The sequence below is a fragment of the Xenopus laevis genome, chromosome 4L, assembly GCF_017654675.1.
Source record: "Xenopus laevis strain J_2021 chromosome 4L, Xenopus_laevis_v10.1, whole genome shotgun sequence".
Classification (NCBI taxonomy): Eukaryota; Metazoa; Chordata; class Amphibia; order Anura; family Pipidae; genus Xenopus; species Xenopus laevis.
In genome coordinates, this window is record NC_054377.1 from 44899781 (window position 1) to 44922350 (window position 22570).

A 22570-nucleotide genomic window follows, 5' to 3' on the forward strand; every position below is an offset into this window, starting at 1 on the left:
GGACTGTAGCATACAGATTACATACAACCAATTATACAACGGATTATAGTGATAACTGACACAAGGGGAAACGAGATATATCAACAGAACATGGATCAGATTATTGGTTGTTTATTGTATAAGGCAGGAATTCGTGAGACATATCTTGGTGGGTTACCGATACCTACAAGAAGCAATTCTGCACGTTAGGTGTGGGTGCAATCATCCTATTTAACAGTCATGGTAGTCCAACAGACTTCCACCAGTACATAAAACTTAAAATGTAATAGTGCATCAAAGTTCACCCACAGTGAATTAGAAAGCCACTTGCAGGTTTCCAAAAGGCACTAAATATTATCTGGGTATAAATCTTGCAATTTGTAAGTAAATGTCAACAATTAGAGCTCCAGGTTCTTGGCTGCTGGAGCCAGTCAAATTCTCATCCGATATATCAACTTTGTATAATTGACGCCTGCATGGAAGACTAAACTGGGTGCGATTTCACATTAAAGGACCATGTTTGTATTGTAGTGAGCCTAAAGTCACAGGTAACTTTTGCATTACTATCTCAACAATATCCCTGCTAAATATATTAATGTATAAACCAAACTATTTGTGCAGACTTTCCCAACACCCTGTGATTGAAAGACCTCTCTCCCAGTCAGTTTTAACATAGACATATACAAGTGAACGGGGTTAGGCTTTAATATTGTTTAAACATCTAGAAATATGTAGATCAAAGGTTAAATATGCAGCAAAAACCCTTTTATTAGTTTATTGTTTCAGGTGGTTGGATCCCTCTGCAAAACATTGAATGAAAAAATATGAAGATTTGCACAGCATTTGTAACAAAGAGAAACCGTTTATTAAGCCTAAACCCTTGCTCAGGGAAAATATAGTTTGTAAAATAATCTGTGCCTAATGGGTGAAATACTTCTTTTACATGTATGTTTGAAAGAAGAAATTAGTGCCAAAAAAAATAAATAAAAAAGTTTTGTTTGTGCTTCCAATAAATTATTCAGCTTTCAGGAAATAAACTTAACGCTTCTCTTTTTTTCCTCTCTGCACTTTATGGTGCTACAGAACTGGAACAAAGGGCAGGGTTGTTTCACAACACACACATAGGGAGGATCAGAAGACATACTGTAATTGTCGTATTGTTATATTAGTTTGTCAAGGACACATTCAGGGGACAAAACAATAAAATTACATCAAGATATTATAATAAAGATGAGACACACACACCTCTCCTAGAAGCACGATCCATCCATAACAAGTGAACGTGTACGTGCGCTGATAAAACAGCATGATAAAATAACAACATGGTAATCCAGAGTAATTCTGCCATCATGTTTCTCTACTGCCTTACAATACACATTTGCAGGTAAATGTTACGTTTTAGTGACAAAGCTTGTGAAATGAACTGCCCAGCATTCATAGCATCAGGATCCCTGCACCAGGTGCAGATAAAGCTATAGGTAGGGATGCACTTTTTAGGGTTCAGCTGAACCCCGAATATAGGGTTACAGATTCAGCCGAACTCCGAAACCGAAACGAGGCTAATGGATTCACCGAATCAAAATCCTGATAAAACAGCTTGGATTTGGCCAAATACCAAACTAAATACAGGATTCGGTGCATCCCTAGCTATAGGCTCATTGTCCTGAAGAAGCCTCCCTTGCCCAATATGTCTACTTATTACCAGGATAACATAGCAGGAAGAGACACACGGCAAGGCTAATTAATGATTTCACATGAGCACACAGTTTGGTGAACCAGTGCACTGCTACTTCTGCATTCCACCCGTGATAATACATCTTACCAACATTTACAATAAGTTTGTGACCATTCATTTTATAGAGTTCTTTTAAAGTCATAAAGGAATTCTTAACCTATGGGTCCCCATGCTGATTAGGTAGGTCTCAATAAGGTTTTTAAACAGTAACAACATAAAGTACATTTATATATTTGTATGTAAATAAATATATATATATATATATATATATATATATATATATATATATATATATATACCCATACACACGTTATTATAACCCAATGCTGCACGTTGCAGATAAAACACCTTTTTTAAAGTGAGAGGTGTCTGAACGATTTAACTCAATATTTTAATATGCCATGTCCACATTTAATATTATAAATCGAATGACTGATAAGGTAATGATGATAACCTAGCTCTCTGATATATCATCTTTTTTGATTACATTTCCCCTAATGCTCATATTAATAACTTTATGGGCACTTAATTTGCTTTCCCATAACAGTGGAATGTATATAAAGTGATTAGAAACAGGGTCAGACCGAGGAGCATGTCCTAGTGGCCCCCAGTTTGGGAAAGCTCCCATTATAACATCGATACCAATTTGGCACTGTCTCTGTCTAATTGTTAGGTCCCTAGTCCGACACTTACTAGACGTTGGCAATAACCATTTTTCTGGTTTGATGTGACATATAGAAAACATGTTTATTTTTAGTATTTTTTAGCAGTGGCATAACTATAGTGCGCTGGGTCCACCTGCAAAAAAATCTTGAGGGCCAGCGCACCCTGATCTCCATCCTCCTGCCCACTTCCCACCCTGACTCTGCCCACTCCGCCCCATGCCGACGTGCTCTGCTTCCCCGTCGCAGGTCGAGAGCAGCTGGGGAGGGGGGGTTCTTGTTGGTTATAGAGGAAGCAGACCCCCGTGGGACTGCGGGGTCCACTTCCTCTATTGTTACGCCACTGTGTTTTAGATACCTACATCTACATTGCTCCCATCACCTTTTCAACTGACTGGATTACAATAACAACAGATGTGTACGAAAACTCTTAGTAATACATATACAGTTTATAGTATATGTTTTTATGCCAGCTTTTTTCACTATGCAGTTTGAAAATATTTCCCCATCCCTATATCTTGGGACTCATATCCCCACAAAATGTTAGTTACTATTAAAAATAACCAAAGGAAAATAAAAAAGTTGTTACTATTTAAAATAACCATCCTAGAAGAAAAACAATTGTAAACTATCCTGTGCAAAGTTTGAAGGCACAAAATAAATATATGGTATAATCGGAACATGTCGTCCTTTAAAGAATGGACAGATTAGTGTTCAGCAAAGATGAAGACTCTACTGTTAGCAATGAGGTAATCTCAGAAGATACATTTTCGTTATGCAACATGATTAGATTGTCGCTTATTTTAAAGAACATTTTGTGTTTTGCATATTAAAGCTAGCCAAGTAAATACATTGCATCATGCTTAAGTATTAAAAACAGGTCCCATTAAGCACAAAGCAATTTGATATATTTTTGTTTTTCCACCCACTGCTGCCTAATCCATCTTTGCATGTATATTTCATTACTATATAATTTTCCCCTTAGCTGAATTTGCAACATTTGAATGTAAATCGTTTCCTACCCAAGCTCTGTGTACCAGCTGCAGTTTGGCTGCAGCAGGACAGATGCCTCCATTCTATTGTACAAAGTGGGGTGTTTGCATTACTTGAAGCCTTCAGCTAAACCAGGGTCTCAGGAAGTAGTGACGCGAATGCGGAACAGTCCTTGTTGTAGCTGCAGTCGGAAGAGACGGCAGTTTGCTATGCGCAGTGCTGCACAGCCTGTGCGACGGAGATCTGAAGGAAATAATGGCTTCACGTGGCTCCAGGTACCAGTGCTCCTCTTAAATTCTCTTACATAGTCATAACTTGTACCTAGGGGAAACAATAAAATAACATACTACATTGTTGAAGTAACACAAGAAAATGGCTCTTCTGCAGTTGTTTAACAAACAGCATGTTCATATAGTCACATTGCTTATGGCACCAGTACATGAATGGTATGTGAGTGCTGAACTGTATGATTGGAGTAAAGAATACTTGCTTTATTTTCATTTATGGTAAATCCATATATTACTTAAAAAGGATCACTGCACCAGAGGCCACCTCTCTAGACTAGAGGAACAGAAGTTTAATTTGAAGCAACGTAGGTGGTTTCACAGTGAGGTTGCAGAGGTTACCGAGGGTTGATATTTCTCCGGCCTACATAGTGGAGGGCCGATAATGGAAGCCATTGTTGACCACTCCCTGTGTTTAAGCCACACCCACTTTAAACCACACCCATGTTACCACAAGATCATGTCCACATTAATGGTGGTAGCACACCAAAACACCAAATGGTTGGTGCTCACTGCAGGGTAATCATTTATCAGTAATATATAAAAAAAAATTGTCATAAAAAGACATACCCTTAAATCCATATGCCTCCTCTTCCCCTTGGATAAAACAGGACCCCCAGCACATGATTAAACACTTTAGGGGCCGATTTATTTTCAAATGCTAACAAACTCCCAAAACAAATACCAGGCTTATGTTCCACAGGCAGAACAGGGCACACACAGGGAGCAAATGGAAGGCAGAACAGAGCAAGAGACAGGGAAACCTATCAGCACCACTCTAATATGTACTACATACAGTGACACAGTGTTGGTGCCCAATTAGTATTTTGTATAAAGTGTGAACAGGTGAACAATGTGGGCAGTTTCAGTCTGGGTCTGTGTGAACAGTACAGGGCTGTAGGGGTGTGAACAATAGAGGTGAACAATGCAGGGGAATCACAGGTGTGAACAATACAGGGGATTAGTTTGAATTTGAGGTTTAAACAATGCAAGGGCCAGTTAATCTCTGTAGTGATACCATTTAACGTTTACACATGGTAAACAAACACAGCAGGTAGGTGGGGGGCCACACGGGGGGGGGGGCTAGTTGGACAGCCCTGCCCCTACAGGATGATGACTGTTAATGCCTTTAAGAGTGGCTTGGGTGATTTCTTGGGCAAGCATAATATCATAGGCTATTGGGATACTAAAATCTACAATTATAATAGATATTAGAAAACTCAAAAATGGATGAAACAGAGCAGGGGAGTGCATGGCTATACGCGTTTCGTGACTATAACGGTCACTTCATCACTTCAGAAGTGTGGCTTGTGATGAAGTGACCGTTGTAGTCACGAAACGCGTATAGCCATGCACTCCCCTGCTCTGTTTCATCCATTTTTCCATTTTTTGAGTTTTCGAATGTATTTTAAATGAACTAATAAATCTGGATTTTATTTTACCTGTATTGGTAATCTCTATCCCTACCATTGAGCCAGTGATTGCGCCTTTAACCTCATTGAATTGTCTGTACCACGTGACCAGAGTGGAACTACTGGACGGAGGGATAGAGCTCTCACCTCACCTCGTATGTGGAGTCGACTGCGCTTATACTTATCTTGTATTGTTTACTCCATAAATATAGTTAAGTATGTTGGTGGTAGCATAATACCAAGAGATAAAGTTTCATCAGCAGGGAATAGGGAATCTTGAAACATAAAAGGATGAATGGATGAAAATACTGTGTGTTATTTCTATGATGTCTCCACTTTAACATAACAAAAAGGGTGCTTTTTCAGGGAACTTCAGTGAATAAACAAGATATAAATATACACAAGAAAGAGGAAGATACAGTGAGACAAGTAAATCAAACCTGTATCAAGATCGCCTATAACATAAATACTGGCTCCGATTGGCACTGCCCCATACACGAATGACGAACTTGTTGGGATGCATAAATTCTGATCATTCAAGTATATCCACCTTTGGAAATGAAAAAGGTAAAAAAAGATAGTTTATATCAAGGAAAGATGACTTCCAGTTGCAAATTGTTGTTGTAATCGGAAAGAATCTGTAATATGGAAGTGTTATTAAGCAAGGGTATCTAAAGCTCCCACCATGATCTGTTACACTGTATATAACATTCAACATTAAGCTATTTTTTGATGATCCAAGGTATTAAACACAGTACAGGTATGGGGCCCTTTATACGGAAACCTGTTACCCGGAAAGTGCTGAATTACGAAGGCCATCTCCCATAGACTCCATTTTGAGCATATCATTCTAATTTTTAAAAATTATATTATTTTTCTCTGTAATACTAGTTTGTACTTGATCCTAACTAAAGCTGTATGAATAAGTGATGTGCGGGTCAGGGAATCCCTGACCCGCACCCGACCCTAACCCGTCCTGCTGCAGCACGAGCCTGCCTGTACCCGTGCTTCCGGGGTCCTTTTATAGTCCCGCCAATGATGTCACAATGAAGTCACAAAAGGGCGGGGCGAGCAGATGTGAGACTATAAAACCGGAACCCAGAAGTCGGATGCCGGCATTTGAAGGTGGCCGCCACACGCGAGGAGCAGTGCGAGGTCGACCTGAACCCGCGGGTAAACTCGTGGGTATGGGGGTCGGCCCACACATCACTAGTATGAATTCATATTGGTGTTAAAACATTCCTATTGGGTTTATTCAATGTTTTCATGATTTTTAGCAGATTTACATTATGATGATATAAAGATCCATTATATGGAAAACCCAGATCCCAAGCATACTGGATAATAGATCTTATACAGGTATGGGACATGTTATCCAGAATATTCAGGACCTGGGGTTTTCTGGACAATGGATCTTTCTGTAATTTGGATCTTTATACCTTAAGCCTACTAGAAAATCAAATAAACATTACATAAACCTAATATGCTGTTTTGGCTTCCCATAAGGATTAATTATATCTTAGTTGGGATCAAGTGCAAGGTAATGTTTTATTGTTACAGAGAAAAAGGAAATCATTTTTATAAATCTGGATTATTTTGATAAAATGGCATCTACGGAATACAGCCTTTATGCAATTCAGAGCTCTCTGGATAATGGGTTTCCAGATAACAGATCCCATACCTGTAGTGAAAATGGCATAAAAAGTAAAAAAAATGACTGGTTACAAAAAAGCATTACACCAAACAAAACAATTTCTGACCAAAGCTGCAGAGGTTAGATTTGGAACCCTAGAAAGGTCGGTAGCAGCTAGGATAGCTGGACTGATAAACACTAGAGTAGTCCAGAAATCCATCCTGTATTTTGCTGCAAGTAGATGTGGTCAGTCTTATGATTCAGCAAGACACAGAGATTGTTTAAAACTGTTATCGTCACCAGCAAGTGAAGGTCAACGTTTATTGCATTCAAAACAGTGAGGGATCTTAAATGTCACATCTTGCTCACATTGTGTAAGTGGGACTGAAACATGAAAGCAGACGCAGAATTGACTGCTAAATCACGTCACTGTTTCTCATTTATCATCAATGTACAAAAAATTATTTTATTTCTTGTAACAATTAGGTGAGCAGTGGCCTAATAACAACTTCCAATCCACAGACTTGTTAAACATTTCACTCCTTAAATCCGGTTACCAGGAATATAAACTCTACAATGGAATACATAAATAAAACAATCTGGACTATGACTTTATTTACCTGTTTGGAGATTTAAACAATCAAATATTTGTTTCTTTATTCAAAATATTTATGCCATTACAGCTCTCAATGAACGGATTGAATAAACTCGCCCATGTTAATAAATGAATGTTATTGTCTTGATTACATTTTTAAATTCTTTCCCTCGTAAAGAATAAAATAGTTCTTGGTCTCTATATATTCCACCTTGTGTTCGTACCTAAATTACACAGCAAACAGGGATAAAATAAACCGTAAGGTTGAGGTTTTATGCAAAACCATGAGATCATTTCCTCCACAGTAAAAAACAAAAAAAGAAGAAGAGACGGTTAAAAAGAGAGTGAGCCAAATGATAATGGTCTTTAATTTTTTAATTTAAAATAATTCCAGGGTTATTTCTATTATTATTTTTTGTGTGCTCTGAATGTTATTTTAAGTTATTTTTAGGGATGGGCGAATTTGACCTGTTTGGCGTCGTAAAAAAATTTTTTTTTTGTTGCACGCTGCCATACAAGTCTATGGGCATCATTTCCGCGGCAAAAGAAGGTAAAAAAAATTCGCCCATCCATAGTTATTTTCAAATTTGGAATTTATAACTTATGTTTGAACTTTGAAACAATTTACTGTTTACTCTGAATGATATAACGGATGTCATTTGGATTTCTACACTTGTATTGTATCATACTTAATATATATGATATATACAGTGGTGCGAAAAACTATTTGCCCCCTTCCTGATTTCTTATTCTTTTGCATGATTGTCACACTTAAATGTTTCTGCTCATCAAAAACCGTTAACTATTAGTCAAAGATAACATAATTGAACACAAAATGCAGTTTTTAAATGAAGGTTTACGTTATTAAGGGAGAAAAAAAACTCCAAATCTACATGGGCCTGTGTGAAAAAGTGATTGTCCCCCTTGTTAAAAAATAACTTAACTGTGGTTTATTACACCTGAGTTCAATTTCAAAGGTTATAAAGCCATTTCTAAAGCTTTGGGACTCCAGCGAACCACAGTGAGAGCCATTATCCACAAATGGCAAAAACATGGAACAGTGGTGAACCTTCCCAGGAGTGGCCGGCCGACCAAAATTACCCCAAGAGCGCAGAGACAACTCATCCGAGAGGCCACAAAAGACCCCAGGACAACATCTAAAGAACTGCAGGCCTCACTTGCCTCAATTAAGGTCAGTGTTCACGACTCCACCATAAGAAAGAGACTGGGCAAAACGGCCTGCATGGCAGATTTCCAAGGCGCAAACCACTTTTAAGCAAAAAGAACATTAAGGCTCGTCTCAATTTTGCTAAAAAACATCTCAATGATTGCCAAGACTTTTGGGAAAATACCTTGTGGACCGACGAGACAAAAGTTGAACTTTTTGGAAGGTGCGCGTCCCGTTACATCTGGCGTAAAAGTAACACAGCATTTCAGAAAAAGAACATCATACCAACAGTAAAATATGGTGGTGGTAGTGTGATGGTCTGGGGTTGTTTCGCTGCTTCAGGACCTGGAAGACTTGCTGTGATAGATGGAACCATGAATTCTACTGTCTACCAAAAAATCCTGAAGGAGAATGTCCGGCCATCTGTTCGTCAACTCAAGCTGAAGCGATCTTGGGTGCTGCAGCAGGACAATGACCCAAAACACACCAGCAAATCCACCTCTGAATGGCTGAAGAAAAACAAAATGAAGACTTTGGAGTGGCCTAGTCAAAGTCCTGACCTGAATCCTATTGAGATGTTGTGGCATGACCTTAAAAAGGCGGTTCATGCTAGAAAACCCTCAAATAAAGCTGAATTACAACAATTCTGCAAAGATTAGTGGGCCAAAATTCCTCCAGAGCGCTGTAAAAGACTCGTTGCAAGTTATCGAAAACGCTTGATTGCAGTTATTGCTGCTAAGGGTGGCCCAACCAGTTATTAGGTTCAGGGGGCAATTACTTTTTCACACAGGTTTGGATTTCTTTTCTCCCTAAATAATAAAAACCCTCATTTAAAAACTGCATTTTGTGTTTACTTGTGTTATCTTTGACTAATAGTTAAATGTGTTTGATGATCAGAAACATTTTGTGTGACAAACATGCAAAAGAATAAGAAATCAGGAAGGGGGCAAATAGTTTTTCACACCACTGTATATCACATATATAATAAATATGTTAAAAAGGATAATGGTCTTTATTTTCTATAGCTGAACATGTGCAATGAAAATTAAATATAACTGATACCAGTGTCGTTAATGCTATGAGGCAAAATGAAACAGCATATTAGGTCAGGGCAGCATATTACCAGAATCGTCTTTAGTATGTAAAAGCTGAAATTCCAGTTTTTTCGACCGTAATTTAACTACTGTATAGTGCAAAACCAGAATTTAAACTATTGAATAGTGCATATTTGTCCTTTCTACACTAGCTATCCTCCAACTCAGTCTGGTTCATGTACAGGTATGGGATAAATTATCCGGAAACCCGTTATCTAGAAAGATCCGAATTACAGAAACCCATAGACTCTCATTTTATCCAAATTTGTAAAAATGATTTCCTTTTTCTCTGTAATAATAAAACTAACTTGTACTTGATCCAAACTAAAATATAATTAATCATTATTGGAAGCAAAACCAGTCTATTGGGTTTATTTAATGTTTATTTGATTTTTTAGCAGACTTAAGGTATAAAGTTCCAAATTACGGAAAGATCCATTATCCAGAAAGCCCCAGGTCCTGAGCATTCTGGATAATAACTGAACTAAAAAGGTGTTTGGAAGGCGAACAGCCATTTAACTTTCATTAGAAAAGCACAACATCTTAATTTGCATTGCAATTGGCATAAAATAAAATAAAAATGTTGTGTTCAGTTGTCCAGAGCTTTAAAGTAACCATTAGTTCAGTTTGGCTAATCACTTAAGTGCCAAAATCCTATAAAAAGATAGGATTTAGCCAAAAAAGTCCTGGATTTGGTACATACAACTTTCATGCATGCTAATAGCAAAATACAGCATATATTTTCATTTACTGATTATGTCTAAGCAGGCAAAGTACTGGCGCCGAACACAGGTTGAGACGCAACATGCTGCATTTTTCCTGCCTTCTGTGCCTAGACGCGCCTGTGTGAGTACAGCCCTATTGGAAAAAATGTAATGCGTCTATTCTTTCGCTCCCCTGCGGCTGAACACAGAAAAACGGAACGCAGGGGAGCGCAGGTAATAACGCTTGTCTGTAAGAGCCCTTAGCCAATTCCCTCTGTGATGGAAATTAGCAGACTAATCCAGTGCTACAGCTCAGCTGCACTCAATGAGACGTTGCGTGAAATTCTATTGTTCGCCATAGCGTTCTATAACTAAACAATACATCAAGAAGTGAAAAGAAAGGCAAATAAAAGCAAGTAAAACCAATGAGTATGTATAATAGCCATGAACCATAAACCTGCTGTAGGGAAATGGAAACAAACCACAAATTATTTCCCCTATGTTTTAATCCTGTATGCATTATCTAAATGCATTTCTTTTAAAAAAAAAAAAAAAAGCATGCAGAGGCTGCTGCTAAAATCCATTGAGTTCCTTGCGCAGTTGTACATTATATCATTCTGAAGAAAAAAGAATATGCAACCTCTTAATTAATAAATTATTAAATTGATAGTTATATGCAGAGGTCTGACGGTTGTCAGAATAGATAATTGTAAAAAACTGAAAAAGAAAAAAGAACCCCGCATTTAACCAAAAAAGATTACGTAGTAATCCCTAAATTCAGGTGTATTACCTGATCGGTAATGGACAATACATTAATTAAAAAGGAGTGAGTGCCAATTAGGGCGTGCATCAATTCCTTAGCCTATGGGCTCTTACAAACATATATTTAAATAAATGAAACAGCTAGAGTCCATTGATTTAAAATGTGTGCTAATCAATAAATAAAGTAGGATCCAATTAGTTAAGATAATGCTCCAAGCATTTAATAAAGTGCTAGTGCGATAAATAGTAAGGATTACTTAAAAATTCATTCAATATCTAAAAAAATAATTATATTTATAATGACCAAAAATGGGGGCAAGTTGTTAAAAACAAGACATGGCTCAAATCCATTAAAAAGAATTAATAGGAAAATTGGAAAAATTGGATAGAGGGTGGCGTTGTCCCAAAAGCTAACTGCCTGATCATTTTCTAAGACCTGGGACACCACAAAGTAGGAGGCAGAGTAACCAGGACTGTGGCCTTGTTGTATTAGCTTGCCCTAAACTTAGGAAGAGCTGAGTAACCCTAAAAAGCCACAAATCCATGGCCCCTTAGAAATGAAGGAAGCATTCGAGATTGAGAGAAGAGATGGGTTCTGCCAGGAAATATCGGACCTCACACCCCCAATAGTTCTAAACTAAGCAGAAGCGAAGAGTAATTGAATTTAAAAGTAGGTTAAAAGTAGAAGGAACGCCAACGCGCTTCGCTTAACAGCTTTCTCAAGGCGCAATCTAGCACACACAATAAGTATGAAGTGCAAAAAAAAAAAACTTGCAGCAGAGATTGTTATTGTTACACAGATAGCAATATGTTTCATTTTTTAAGTATTCATCTTTCTATTCTGGGTTTTTCCAACATAAATGTAAAATTATAAAGTATCTGGTTGCTTAAATCACTAAACCTGGCAACCAGAGTTGGGGTTAATTGTGAAAATAATCAAAAGAAAGGAAACTATGAAACATTAATGATGCCTTCCTTGTGATGTCTGGCGTTTTTAGAAATCAGAAAAGAATATACTGCATTTTTAACTGGTCTATATATAGTTACTATTTCTATCTGCATAAGGAAATATATTTTATTTTACTTTATTCTAGTTGTCTGTATATCTGTATAGAAGAAAAATAGGCATGTTCAGCGATTATTATCTAAAAACATATAGTTTTTGTGGGTTTCAGTTCACCCACTGAAACATTATACTTATTGCCAAACTCCTATACTATTATTACTTCCTATAAATGGAATATGCAACCTCACTTTATTTAGGGTAATGGCACACAGAGCTTTTTATGGCACTTTAGGCACAAGATTTCTTAAGTACCCCAAATCCAAAGTGCCTGCATTGTTTATTAACATTTATTAACATTGTAGACAAACATCAACAGTGACTTTCCCCATAGCAACCAAACTTGGCTAGTGGCACACTGGGAAAAGTCCCGGTGGGTACCACCTGTTGTGGGTAAACTGCGGTTGCTCCTGTGCACTTCCCCTCCACCCCCTATCAAAGTTATAAATAGGAAGGAAGGGCACGCTAAAATGTGAACAAAGGTGAGGGTCTTCCACGAGGAGGAGCTTGTGACTGGGGTGCCCCTGAGGTAGCAGCCCTGCTGGGTCCTGCACGCTCTGCTTTTATAGTAACAGAGTGCAGTGATCTTGCAGTAGGCTTGAGTACAAATCTAAACATCATTCTAACCTATTAAAGGATTACACTGCCCAAAGCAAATGCAACATTCCAGCACAGCTTTGGTCTTAATATTAATATTAAGTGCGTAGGAGTGGGAGGATTAATAGAGAAAATAGAAACACTGCAGCATTTGTGTTAATAATACCAACACACTTTTCAATAAACAATAATAACCTGTATCACTATAAAACCTAAAAGAAATGGATATTTGAATAAGAAGTCAGATATGCTGCCAAAGTGCTTAGGGGGCATTGCCAACTAACATTTGTCCTAACCATCCTTATCTTTCAGCCCATTAGAGTAACTATCACACATCTTACCAACTTAAACTTATAGAGGTTGTAGACCAATTAAAAAATGTCATTATCAATACACCAAATTGCATGACAAACCATAAAATGCACTGGATTTAACTGCAGCACAGGAACTAAAATTTACTGGGTAAATCCAACACAAAATGTTTGTCTCACTAGTAGAATGATCAATAACTTATTATTGTATTTATAAAGTGCTAACATATTCCACAGCACTGCACCATAAATGGGTGTATACACTGAACATACAGATTACATATTGAAAAAAACGACCAATAACCAATTCAAGAGGTGACGAGGGCTCTACTACTAAAAGTATTAACAGAAGGACAAACCACAGACGGATATAAATTGAAAAATCTTTCTGACACATCACAGAAAAACGAATTACCAGAAATCTTTTAATACTTTCGAAAATGGTCTCAGTCATGTATTTCACTGGAAAGATCAAAGTTTAAAAATTTAGATGGCGGCTGTTTCCTGCAGTTTCCAAACTAATCCTGCTGCACTTCTAAAGCTAAACTGCAGAGCTTACACTTTATAGCAATACAGTCGATTTTATGAATCAGTCTTTCCCATAAAACAATAGAAACCTTAACAAAAGTAAAATGGAGAACATACAGGAACAGGCATGTGTACAGCAGTAAGTTAAAGGAATACTGTCATGTAAAAAAAATTTTTTTCAAAACGCATCCGTTAATAGTGCTGCTCCAGCAGAATTCTGCGCTGAAATCCATTTCTCAAAAGAGCAAACTGATTTTTTTTACATTCAATTTTAAAATCTGACATGGGGCTAGACATTTTGTCAATTTCCCAGTTGCCCCCCAGTCATGTGACTTGTGCCTGCACTTTAGGAGAGAAATGCTTTCTGGCAGGCTGCTGTTTTTCCTTCTCAATGTAACTGAATGTGTCTCAGTGGGACATGGGTTTTTACTATTGAGGGTTGTTCTTAGATCTACCAGGCAGCTGTTATCTTGTGTTAGGGAGCTGCTATCTGGTTACCTTCCCATTGTTCTTTTATTTGGCTGCTGGGGGGAAAAAGGGAGGGGGGGTGATATCACTCTAAAGCTGGCCATAGACGCAAAGATCTGATCGTATGAATCGAGGATTCGTACGATTTTCGAACCGTGTGTGGAGAGTCCCGACATTTTTCGTCCGGCGGAGAACGGTCGTTTGGTCGATCGGACAGGTTAGAAAATTTCTGTCGGATGCCGATAATATCTCTGCGTGTATTGCCGATCGTACGATTTTCAGTGGGAGACTGTCTCTAGCTTTGGTTGGACATAGATATCGTACGATTGCTGTCAGGGGCAGAACATTGCTGATCTGTTCTTTAACTAATCTGACTGGTAAGACTTTGATCTAAATGGTTAGTGGCGGGTCGGGAGATGGGAAAGTCCGATCGTACGATGATTCGTACGATCGGATCTTTGCATCTATGGCCAGCTTAACTTGCAGTACAGCAGTAAAGAGTGATTGAAGTTTATCAGCGCACAAGTCACATGACTTGGGGCAGCTGGGAAATTGACAATATGTCTAGCCCCATGTCAGATTTCAAAATTGAATATAAAAAAATGCTTTGTTTGCTCTTTTGAAAATTTCAGTGGATTTCAGTGCAGAATTCTGCTGGAGCAGCACTATTAACTGATTCATTTTGGGGAAAAAAAATTCCCATGACAGTATCCCTCTAACATAATTCTAATGCATACAGTAATAAATTACAGTCCCAGCCTGGGACAACGGCAACTTTCTGCAAACTTGGGAACTTGTAATCAGCAGGAAATCTGTACTTCAAATAAAGCAAAGATTAACTTTCACCATTTAAAATTCAAAGTACAATAAAAGCCAACACATTTATTTGTTAAAGGAAAATGCAGTGCAGTAAATAAAAATGATTCAATTTGTCATTACACCGAGTCAGTCCATTTACATGAAAAAGGACAATCGTGCTGGAATAAATTATGGATTTCCATTCTTAAAGAGAGTCTAGTAGTATAACATTTAAATTGAGGGAGAAGCTGCTATATGTTGTAACCAGTCAGACTAAAATGCAGGCCGAGAATCTGCTCCTTCTCTGCTGCCCTTCTGCAGGCCTAGATCCAACTCGTCTGGCCCTTGCCTAGAGCTTTTCAGATATTGTACATCATTGACGCCAGTCTTTGCTCTAGTGCATCTCACAATCTAACTCCCTATCACATTCACACACACTATTGTCAGTATTGTATTTATTGTTTTGCAGCAGTCTGATGTATGCTTCTCCTGTATTCTAGTTTAATATGAAACATTTCTGGCTACTGAACTAATGAATCTTATACAACCAACAGAACAAAAATTACCGTTTAAAGTCATCATGATAGAATTCAGATTTGCAAGCCACCATGTCACTGTTCTGAGTATCATTGTCCCGACTCCTAACCCCACCAAAGACATACAGCTCCATTCCAACACCACATGCGACAGCTCCAAACCTACAAAGCACATAGGGTGAAATGCAAAGCATGTGAAACTGCAAAGCAATACAAAGCATTTACTCATTAATGGCAGATGATCCTGGAAAATACTCACCTCCTTTCTTTCAAGGGGCATATTGCAGTCCACTGCTGAGTTTTGGGGTCATAGCATTCAACAGATTCAAAGAGTTTTCCATAGGAGCCGCCTCCCATTGCATAGATTTTCTTTTTCATTGCTGCATAGCAGCCGATCTGTAATTAATCCATTAAGCCCAGGAAAGTCAACAAGAGTGCTAGCTACAAATAAAATATGGATTTGTTTGAGCTACATTCAAAGGTGAAGAGAAGGGGGCAAGAGCTAAATACTTTTGAAGTTAGAACATGAGTCAAGACTTAAAGAAGAAGAAAAGCTAATGAGGCAGATTATTGCCAATAGATTAGACACAATAATTCAAGATAGAACACAATATTTATCCTGTAGAATACTTTACTATACCCCAGAGTAAACAGCTCTAGAAGCTCTATCTGGTTGTTTAGGATAGCAGCTGCCATATTAGCTTGGTGTAACATCACTTCCTGCCTGAGTCTGTCCCTGCTCTGTTATAGCTCTGGGCTCAGATTACAGTGGGAGGGGTGAAGGGAGGAGAGGAGCATACTGAGCATGCTCATACCGAGCCCTAGAGGTTTAAGCTGAAAGAAGTGTGAAGCAGAAGCCCATGTGTACTCAATGGAAGGAAATAAATGTGGTGTTTCTTTTGACAGAGGACTCAGAGCATTGAGAGTTTACTTGTGTATTTATATAGACCTTTCCCATATAGCTCACTTAGTTTTAACCTTCTCTTCTTTAAAACTGTACATAATTTCCATGGGTCTACATAGCTACCCATTATTTCATGCCATAAAGAGGACAGATCATTCTGGAAGAACTTGGGAAAAAGTAGACTTGGAAGTTAAACAATTATGAGAAATAACATAAAAAATAAACATCTGATTATTTTTTGGGGGGTCTACTTTATTTCTAATTATTATTTTTTTAGAGTAAAGTGAATTTTAATATTGTGGCACTAACAAAGGTTGTGGGAGCTAGAGTACTAGTTACAAAAAAAACCTCCAACCTTACACAGCAGTATAGGCCCTTAGTATTTACAATTCCCTACAAAATAGTAATATTCTAGTTATAAATCTAATCTCACATTCCTTTAGTTATAAGTCTAATGGTACAAGTTTTTTCTCCACCAATGAAAATGCAGATCTCCTCCAGTATTTGGCCTATTGACAGGAGGGAAATTTGCCCCGTCACAAGTCACATGGGGCAGATTTTGTTCAGAAAAAAATTGTAAACATTTCCAGGCTGAAATCTACCCTGTGAATCTGAATTTTTTTCCATTATCGGAATGTAACTTCTACCATTAATCTAAAAAAATATGGAAAACTTGACTTTTGTACCTTATAGCGCTTAATTTATGAATACAAGTGCAAATTACAAAATAACACACATTCAAACAGAAAAAACAATACAAAGGCTCAGCCTGACAACTACTAAACTGATGCTGTGTTACTCCCAGAGTTCTCTTTCTTGCACTTACATGTGAAACTAACTTGCACCTAATGCATTAGAAATGACCCCATATGCAGCCACACTGAGGAATTGTGGACAAGTTCTTATACGGTCTAATTTGGGGCACCTGCTATTACACCAGAATTCTGGAAAATAATATACCGCATTGTAGTTTTGCATTATCTGCATGTGCAACTTGCACATGGGTTCTTAAGAATTCATCTAAGTGTGTGATAGGAAGTACTGTATGTGCATAATCATCCAACTAAGCTTTTTAGATATATTACCAACAAGCAAAACCAGGGACTTTACCTTTCTAACCATGGTCATGTTTTTCTGCATGCTCCATGATTTTGTGCATGTGTCATATGATTCCATAGAGAGAAGCTCACGGTCCCCGTTTTCTCCTCCAAGTACATAAATTACTCCGTCTATATCCACCACGCCAAAACTATGCCTGGCCTAAAAAACACAAGAACCAATATTAAATTTTATATACATTGTACTTTATGCTGCAGCATGTATCCCTTTGTTGTAATATACCTTAGAGCATGTTGGGTAGGAACACTAAAAAATCTGCAGAGGTCAGCTATAGCCTATAGATTCCCAAAGTACCAGGCCAAACTATTTTATGGCATTAACAAAACAACTATAAGGTAAAAGGGGTTGTCTTTTGTCAGTGTTAAAATATATGGATTCCTAATGGCTGTGGCTTATTTATTTTGCTGATTAGCCAGCATCTCCATGGTTAGCTGGAAGCTGACCAGACTTGACTTCGTCCAGCCTTTCCCTCTCATTGCTGAAGCTAACATGGCTGGAAGAATATCCAAAGATAATGTGGTACAGAGCTGGTCATATGTTAGCAATTATAACGCAATTGGAAATGCAGTAGTATTGTTTTGAAGACACTGGAAATGTTTTCAGTTCAACTCACAGCAAAATGTTACACATAGCAAAATTTACAATAGGTTTATTATGCTGGTTAGTCTGTTTCCGTTACTATGCAGTGAAAAACTAGACTGATCAGCCAGTGTAAGGATGTACACACCCTATTCTGCCTTCCCTTAGTCACAGCAGAAGCCCAAGGCAAGGGAAGGGAGCACATAGCACAGATGGTGCCCTATTCTTTTGGGTGTTCCAGGGAAGAGTTGGAAACTGTACACTTACAGAAAAACATTTGCCAGCAACTGTTTCTAATGACAGTAGACAAATTTATGAAAGCTAAGGGCAATGTCACACGGAAAGATTTGAAAAGTTTTTTTTTCACCCCAGCACTTTGTAACTTGTGTGGGACAAAATACTTAAAAATCACCCCACTCTTCATTCACTTTGCGGCATGAAACTGCAGCAGGCAATTTCCACACAAACTATAGCTTCTTGAATAAGAAAATATAATCCCTGACACAAAACTGCACAACTTTTAAATGATTTCCAAATAAGTGGCAATTGACAGCATTTTGTGCACCAGCTTTGGGGCTACCAAACCCTGGGGTGCCAAGGGGCTCTAAACTGCCCTAAGAGGCAACTTTCCAAAACGCAAAAATATCTAGTGAGAAATCATTCCAACATTTCCTCAAAATACACTGTACTGGTAGAAAACGTATTTCATGAAACAAGATAACAGTAAATACTACAAAATAACTCAGTTACTAGATAGTTGTCACAGTTGCTTCAGTAGGGTTTAAGAGAATACAATAATGGATCCCATTATGCAGGTTTCTTATACTGGCACCAAGTTGGGTGTATTTCCATCTTTCTTTTCAGCATTCAGTGTTAAAATGGAAGGCAGAAATTCCAATGCAGTAGCATTACATAATACTAATTATACATAAATAGGTTTTTGTTTCTCATGTGCTGCTTGTTTTACATAAAAAATGTAGAAGAAGACCTCTCTTCTATGCATGGGAGGTTAGAAACAATTTGGAAACAAGCACTCAGAACGACAATTATATAATCTTCTCAAAGTAGTGCATGTTCTCCAATGGGCACTTTCCACTGACACGCCATGGACAGGGACGTTGGAACAGCACCACAAATTATTTTCACATAAAAAGCCTTATTATATGCTTAGGGCATTACAGCAATGTTTCAGGTACTGTATATGGCAACTTGCTGAAAAAAATAAAAAAGTTTGTGCCAAATAGCACTACATGTAGCAGAAGAGGATCAGTGAGGCCACCCACCATTTATAGGATATCTATGCCTTTGTCAGGTTATTACCTCAAGCATTGGGGGTAGTGAACTCCAAGCATTGGCATCAGGATCATAGTGTTCTCCAGTGTCCAGTGTTTCATTGTCTTCATTTTGACCTCCAAGTACAAACAGGAATCCCTCTGCAAAATATGAAGAAAGATACTTTGAATGTGAATTACAATGCAGTTCCAAATACAGAAATGTATAAAAAAAAAAAAAGCTAAATAACATTTGGGTGGGGTGGGGGGGCAAAATGTCAGAACTAGACGTCCCTGCTCCCCATACAGATCTTGATAGGCCACCAAAAAGCAGGGGGCAGGTATGAGGAGCAGGTCTGTCCTGGGGTGGTTTCTGTGCTGCAAGTGGTTAAAAGGACGGGGAGCCAGTATAGCGGAACCATGATTAACATTTGATTTTAATTCCTTTTTAACTATACCCATACATACCACATCAGAATTTTGAATGCAGTAAAAATTTGGGGTAAGTAAATGTAGCAAGACTTCTGCACAGTAATTCCCATGAAATATCTTGCAGATTTCACTTATGGGATCTAGTATACAGGTACCAGTTTCCAGAAAACTCCAAAATGTGACATTGCTACTTCTCACAGTCCTATCTAAACAAACAATACTTTATTTATTATGGATTTGTCTTGCCTCTGTAATTATTAGATACTGCCTTGTACTTTAGCATAAATACATACTGATGGGAAAATCCTCCTTGGTGTTGACATTTAAATGTATTTTAATTGCTTTAAAGCATGGTGGAAACCCCATTTATCTGTAAACCACAGTAGTCCAGATAATAGATAATTCCACCTTCACCTCTAGATCTCATTCATGTAGTAATATCTGGAGTACCCTATCTAGATATTTCCTTTTTAATGTGAAGGGGTGCTCCCCTGAAAAGTCCAAGAGATGTCATTTTAGGTTTCTAGTTATAGTAAGGTGTTATTAAGAGCAGTAAGGAGTTAGTGAAAGTTTTCAACCCTTTAACTCGAGTAAGATGCATACCTGTATGTGAGGGTAAGTTATTATAGAGCTGGAGTTAAGGCTGAACTGCTTATCCCACAAGACAGAAAGGTAGATATCCTTTGCCAGTGTAATAATAATAATAATAATAATAATAACTTTGTTTTATGATATATGAACGTACATGCATGCTTCTCGTCTTTTCATATTTATTGTAACATAGTGGGTTTTTGAAAAAGTGTCTTGGTGCCCCTTTCCTGTTTATATTGAGATATACTATTGCAGATTCACAATTGAATTGTATCCAGAGAAAGAACTGTAGCTTAATAATAATTAAAGTAGCAAGCCTGGCTGGTCTAAAAAAAAAACCCACTGGAATAGGCACTGGACACTGGAAATTACTTCATATATTTTTAAGTTTTCCAAAATTGGAAACCTCTAGTGGTAGCAGAATTGCACTAGAGTAATATATGTGGTAACCTCTAGTTTAAGTTTGTGGCAAATCAAGTGCTACCTTTTGGAGCCCACTGGATGTAGTGCAGTTGGTTCTAAGGAAGAACTCTGGGTTATGCAAAAGCAATGCTATACCAATGTGCTACATAGTACATGATGCTGCATATACTATATATAAATGTAATGATTATACAATACATATTACAACCCTTTTGCTTTAAAGGAGAACTAAAGCCTAACTAAAAAGTAGGCTAGACATGTTGTACATTATGTTTTGAGCTTCTGTACCAACCCAAGGCAACCACAGCCCTTTAAAAGTAAAGATCTGTGCCTCTGAAGATGCCCCAGTAGCTCCCCATCTTCTTTTCTGCTGATTCACTGCACATGCTCTGTGCTGCTGTCACTTACTGAGCTTGTGGACTGACTCACAATATACAGTACACATAGAATATAAATGTCACACATAGATAATTACTGCATGGCAGATCAGAAACCAGTGCAATTAGCAACAGAATTTAATAATCAGCCTTGTAGCATTAGTTTATATTACAGACAACCCTCATTTTTTGCTGGATAATTTGCGATGACCCTTAAGCTCAGCTTCTCAAAAGCTGCTCAGAGCCCACTAAGCATGTGAGTGTCGCAGACACTTTCCAAGATGGCGACCCCCTGTGACAAGTTTGAAGTCCTTGATCATTGCTGCTATCGAGAAGCTGAAAGTTTAGGTTGGTGCAATATGTCACAAGGAAGGGTGAGCTCCGTTTTAATTTTTCACAACCCGTGTTTCTCCTTGGTGCAATATGTACAGTATATAAAATATGGCATTTTTAGCCAAATACATTTTTAGAGTTTAGTTCTCCTTTAAACCAGGTTAGTTTGCTGCAAATTTTAGAAGCTCCCAGCATACCTGCCGAAAGAACCCCATGGCTTATCCTTGGTGTGCTTAGTGATACTAGTTCAATCCATAGCTGCCGATTTGGATCATAAAGAGGGCACATACATTTCACTGAAGCTAGTGCCTTACGGGTTCTGGAAAGAAATAGAAACAAAAAACTCAAATTGACATTATACAATTGTAAAACAAAATAAATACTGCAGCCTGGAAGCTCAACTGCGCACCACAATCAAGATCCCTTAAAACTATTCATTAAAGCAAGAGTGTCATATTCTTTAAACTTTTTCAGTTTCATGTCAGTTTACCGAGGGGTGATTCCTCATTGACCAACCTAAATAATGTTTGGGGGATTATGCCTCATTCAGTTAATCACTATATTCCCTAGCACATAATAATATTCAGTTTGATATCTTGCATGACTGGTAATGCTCCAATATAAGTATTTTTGAGGTTAAGTACCATGCAACATTTCGACTAAATATATTATTATTCACCCAACATCAAACAAGACCAATCAATCCCCTCTGAGCATCTTGCTCTAGTGAAATAATATTTTAAGGATTTTCCTGTTCCTGTTAAGGAAAACATTCATTGGTGCTTAAAAAGATAGTGTGGTTCAACTTCAAACTATACAATTGTCAATCTGCAAGGAGTCTTGTATGTTGCACCAACATATTGGCAGGCTAATTGTCGGTAGCACTAATGCAAAGAAAACCCATAAAGTGTCCCACAGGAGAATATAACTGAACCTGTGGACTATGGTACTGTTTGTTCCTCACTGTTTGCATCTCTCTCTCTCTTGTTTTCTGTAAATTTATATTTACACAGATGGCACATCTGTGTATACTCTTAACATCACTATGCACACAGTGAGGGACAGGCACACCAATGACACCTTACTAATCAATACACAAGCTGGAGGAGCCACATAGTGCGTTACTCAGGACACTCTCCACAAACTTTGCACGTGACATAATGCAAACCTATAGCTGCAAAGTCATAAGTTATTAATGTAAAGCATATGCTTTACATTA

The 22570-nt window shown here is 37.9% G+C and overlaps 1 protein-coding gene across 1 annotated transcript in view; it reads right to left on the minus strand.

Moving 5' to 3' along the window:
• Positions 1-729: 729 nt before the first annotated feature.
• The window catches only part of gan.L (gigaxonin L homeolog), a 43465-nt gene continuing 21624 nt past the window's right edge, over positions 730-22570 (minus strand). Inside the window, exons 5-11 of the mRNA XM_041590153.1 lie at positions 21549-21670; positions 19245-19357; positions 17337-17486; positions 15582-15718; positions 15353-15484; positions 5506-5615; positions 730-3690 (exon numbers count right to left, since the gene is read on the minus strand). Of these exons, the coding sequence (XP_041446087.1) occupies positions 3509-3690; positions 5506-5615; positions 15353-15484; positions 15582-15718; positions 17337-17486; positions 19245-19357; positions 21549-21670 (946 nt within the window). The 3' untranslated portion in view covers positions 730-3508. The remainder of the gene's footprint in view (positions 3691-5505; positions 5616-15352; positions 15485-15581; positions 15719-17336; positions 17487-19244; positions 19358-21548; positions 21671-22570) is intronic.